Genomic DNA, 5000 nt, shown 5'->3' with positions numbered 1-5000 from the left:
TCCCTTAACTTCAAAATCAAATTAGGGTTACAACTAATCCAATAAACGTACCACAGGGGATGCTATGACGGTTGCTTGGTGTTTGTGGCATATCCAGCACTTGCAGACAACTGAAGCATGTTGAAAAAGTAAGTCTATGGAGTGTTGGTGACGGGTGTAGTCTAGGCTTGTAGTCTGAGATCTACAATTGGCGGAGTGATGACCTTCTACCTAGTTCACACGCACATCTCCTGTGTGGCCATTAGCATTAGTGCGCAGACTAGATATATTATCCAGGTGCAGAATCAGAAGCAGGAGAGATAGAGAAGGACAGACGACATCACTTCAATGTACCCAGCACAAGCAGCATTTTTCATCCGCTCGTAGTTGAGACCCTGGGTCTTTGGACATCTTCAAGAGCTCAAAATTATAGCACGTAGAGTTTCTTTTAATGTTTCAATTAGCCAATCTGTTAGTCATTTAATTTTTCATCAGCAATTCTCTACTAGACTGTGGTGTAGCAATGCTAAAATGTCCCTCCTAGGACTTGTAATAAATAAACATTATATTGCATTCTAATATATATATATATATATATATATATATATATATATATATATATATATAGATAGATAGATAGATAGATAGATAGATAGATAGATAGATAGATAGATAGATAGATTGTCTTCGACTGGACCTCTACATAGTACTCCAGAACTCTACTTCTGTTATAGTGCTACCAGTCCTGTAGACGCTTATTGTACTGTATCGTTCGGTATATTACAATAAAGGACCTTTCATAGATAGATAGATAGATATAGATATAGATAGATACATATATACATGGTGTCATAGAGAACTGTAGTGCAGTAGGTAAAGTAGCAGGAGAATATCATAATGAAACAGCTAATGAATGTACAGTAGGGCACCACTTATCCGATGGGCATGGGACCAAAAAGACTTCGAATAACTGAAAATGTCGGATAACTGAAGAATTTTGAAAATGACTGCAGAATACTTACAGAAGCTCAACATCTAATTGTACATGTAACAACTACTACAGTACAACTTCTTTGACTGGGGAGAACACTAATGGGAACGGTCAAGACTTAAAGTAACCACTAATCTTAGTCTGGATCAATGCTTTCGCTCGCACAGCCTCGCAGTTCAGACAAGCCATGCATCATCGGATAATCCATGCTGTCGGATATCTGAGTGTCGGATAAGTGGTGTCCTACTGTACTATAAATCAATAAACGTTTGTAAGCTATTTAATTTCATAAATTTTAGAAAATTATTAATTTAAATTGCTTACTAAACTGCAGTTCAAATATCATTCAATACTGGATTCATGCAAGTAGACTAGTCCAACTGAGTATTGATATCAATTAATTATTATTACCAAACACAAGTTCAACTCCTCTCATAAAGTTGATGTGACATGAAGATGTAACGCACTCTCTAAAATGACTTACTCTGACTGCACGTTGCTCCTTTCCATCCAGCTTCACAGTTGCACTTATTCGGAGCTATGCATTTTCCATTTCGGCATGACGGGGAACAGATCGCTAAACATTAGTGTGCAATTAATAAATATAAGACAAACAGAAACAACAGGTGTGCGTGTGTGTGTGTGTGTGTGTGTGTGTGTGTGTGTGTGTGTGTGTGTGTGTGTGTGTAAGTGTGTGAGTGTGTGTGTGTGTGTGTGTGTGTGTGTGTGTGCATGAGTGTGCGCGCACGCGTTCGTGCGTGCATGTGTGCGCACACTAAAGTATTACAAAATAAACTATAAGCTAAATGGTAAAGTATATCTTACGAGTGGTGCATTGGGTTCCAGCTTGACTCCAGCCTGGACAGCAAGAATTTGTAGTCTGGTAATTTGCTCTGTACATAGTCTTCGTTAAAATTCGATATCTGTTCCTAAACAATCAACAAAACATGAAGAAACAAACCGATGAACAAACAGATGAACAAACAGATGAACAAAAAGATGAACAAGCAGATGAACAAACAGATAAAAAAAGATTAACAAACAGATACAAAAGATTAACAAGCAGATGAAAAAACAAATGAAGAAACAAATGAAAAAAACATGAACAAACGGATGAACAAACAGATAACAACAGATAAACAAACAGACAAACAAACACACAAACAAACACATAACCAAACAGATAAACAAACAGATAAACAGACTTACAAAAAGACAACAAACAACAAACAAACGACAAACAAACAGATTGACAAACATTACACAAACAGTGAAATAGACAGACAATAGACAGACAACAACCCAACACCTCTTCTCGATCGAACAGCAAGCGGTAAGAGTATCCTACTAACAGAGTGTCAGCCAGAAATTAGACACACTCCTTCCAATTTTTTCATTCATTACTCCCACAAAAAAACATTTTTAATTCTACAATTGGCGCATAATCGTATCATGAGCACAGACTGCAGGGTTGTCCCCGGCATACAAAAGGCACGGTACTCCGTCATGCCTTGGTTTCCACTTGATACAAGCCTGCCATGGTTTGCTGCATGAGTAGGCAGTGATTACCTATGAAGACAATAGACTTGTATTTGTATTTTGAAAAGTGGGAAGTTCGTGAAGCTAACAAGTAGTTTCTGGAATACTTGGCTTGAAGAAACCAATTAGGCCAAAGACTGCCATATGGTATGAATTTAATTGTAATATTAGTACTCAAACATCAACAGAGGTCAGCACCGCACACTATTTAGGTAAGTATCTGATGGTAACAAAGAAGTTCTAGTAGATATCTGGCCCTTCCTATCCTATGTATGTACTAGGTTCTCGACTTTTGAGGTCTGGAAATTTTCCACAGGCTACAATGCTTAATATAGCTATCATGTGGTCACGCACAGTGAACTAAGACAGAGAGTAACTTTCTATAAAAATAAACCACTCTGTTCCTTTTGTGCCTAAACATTCCATGACAACAGTTTGTGACATATCTCAGTGTAAGCAAAGATGCTTCATAGCTTTCCTGAGGGTGGCAACATAAAAGTTGGAATGGAAAGGCAAAATCTTGGGGACACTCCTGGACTAGCAGTGGTGTAAATATCCAGATTGAAATTATTGGGGGATTAAATTTGATATTAATGGCATATCTTGAAGTCCAATTAGAAAAATTTTCAGTGAATACTTCATTTAATATTCACTTAATCCTTCGTGGATCCTTGCAAATGTGTACATTAACACAATTTCATTTCAGTTGTTGAGCACTGAATGTTGCTCAATTGCGGTTTCCAGTAAGGTCAACTCTTGATATAACAACACCAGGATATAAGACCATAGTGATATGACGTAGATAATGCGGCAGTGTGGAAAATAACGGTAGGACTTAAGACAATGTCCCACCAAATACGTTGTTTGTCTGACCAAATATTGCACCAGTGTTGGGAAGTGTTTGGACAAAACAACCATCGATATGGGCATATATATGATGATAGTGTAAACCTTGTCTCTCATCAGGTGATTGCCTTTCCAATGGTGTAACTGTTAATTTCATGAACTTAGGTGCCTCCTAGCATGCTTTATCCAGAGAAAACCTCAGCTGCCTTTACCGCTGTCAGTTCTCCCTTGGAAGTTTGTTATTAAAAATTAAATCCAAAATGGCTGCAGTATGGGAGGCACTTGATTATACATGTAACACCATACAAGAATGTCCTACCAAGGCTCAGTCTGTGCGGGCCAAAATAATTCCCTATTTCCCGAACTGTGTGGCATTGTGGGACAAACGAGCATGCATACAAAACATGGCAGTTCACCTCCTGATATAAGGGCACTCGATATAACGACACTGACGTACACAAGAGAGTACAAAGATGCATACAAGTATAGAAGTCCCTCTCAATTTACCGACATCATGACGTACCAAGGCCTTGATCGCTTTACACCAAGCCTTTCAGACATGTAAATACAAGCTTCCAAGCCCTTGATTGCTGATCACTAAGTGTAGCAACAGATGCGACAAATGCAATTGTAAAAACAATCACACCCTAAAAATTTGGGTTACGTCACGTACTGCATAGCAATGATTATTTATATACAGTGCAAGTATGATTGATACGTTAGTATCATGTAGACTAGCATTGTAAGAGATGAATAAGCACACTCATACAGACGCTGACAATATGTCGAATAACTAACTGGTATCTTGTGCATGTGCCGAAATTCCAAATGCCGCAGCTGTAGTACGTCTTAGTTTTGTAGACTTCAACTGATGTAACAAGGTAAGAGACACTCTTCCTACAGAGCACATAATAATTATTGTCAACACACTTCCTTGTGCCTTTGTAATTAATTAATTAAATACACAGACAACGTTCATATCTATCTCTAAATATGTCCTGTGTGTTAAAATTGTGTGTGTGTGTGTGTGTGTGTGTGTGTGTGTGTGTGTGTGTGTGTGTGTGTGTGTGTGTGTGTGTGTGTGTGTGTGTGTGTGTGTGTGTGTGTGTGTGTGTAGCAGTAGTAGTAGTAGTAGTATTAGAGTTTCTATTTTACTAGGAAAACCTTCGGCAGTGGCGTATGCCGGTCTTCCAGGTACCCTAGAATAATATAGACAGTAATACTCTTTAATAATAGATGTACTAAAATTCAAAATGACTGTATACATCGTAAACTACATGGTAATGAATTCCACAGAGTTGTTCCTCTATATTCAAGCGTCCTCTTCAGTGCTTCTGTCTTGGATCGATATATATAGAGAAAGCTGGTATGGTAGTACTAGCACGAGCTCATCTTTCAGTTATCTCTTTGGTTCACTTGTTATTGACTGGACCAGAGAACCACTAGTAGCTTCGTGTGCGAATTTCGCCACATGTATTCTGTGTACACATTCAAAATCAGCAAATCTCAAGTGCTGAAACTATGGTTTACTGGATTCCATGAATGAACTATTTGTTATAACACGAACAGCTTTTATCTCCAACCGATAGAGTGGTTGATTCGGTGTCTTACTCAATGATAATCACGCCACAGCAGCATAGTCAAT

General features: G+C 38.2%; 1 protein-coding gene across 2 annotated transcripts in view; it reads right to left on the bottom strand.

Annotated features, from left to right (window-relative positions):
• Positions 1 to 5000, bottom strand: part of LOC134187801 (multiple epidermal growth factor-like domains protein 11) — a 31631-nt gene that overhangs the window by 23007 nt on the left and 3624 nt on the right. For both annotated transcript variants that reach the window (XM_062655962.1, XM_062655963.1), the window contains exons 2-4: positions 4154 to 4252; positions 1796 to 1899; positions 1455 to 1547 (exon numbers count right to left, since the gene is read on the bottom strand). In XM_062655962.1, coding sequence (XP_062511946.1) covers positions 1455 to 1547; positions 1796 to 1899; positions 4154 to 4252 — 296 coding nt within the window. The remainder of the gene's footprint in view (positions 1 to 1454; positions 1548 to 1795; positions 1900 to 4153; positions 4253 to 5000) is intronic.

Source organism: Corticium candelabrum, chromosome 12, assembly GCF_963422355.1.
Source record: "Corticium candelabrum chromosome 12, ooCorCand1.1, whole genome shotgun sequence".
In the NCBI taxonomy this organism is placed as follows: domain Eukaryota; kingdom Metazoa; phylum Porifera; class Homoscleromorpha; order Homosclerophorida; family Plakinidae; genus Corticium; species Corticium candelabrum.
This window is presented reverse-complemented; position numbering and strand designations above follow the sequence as displayed.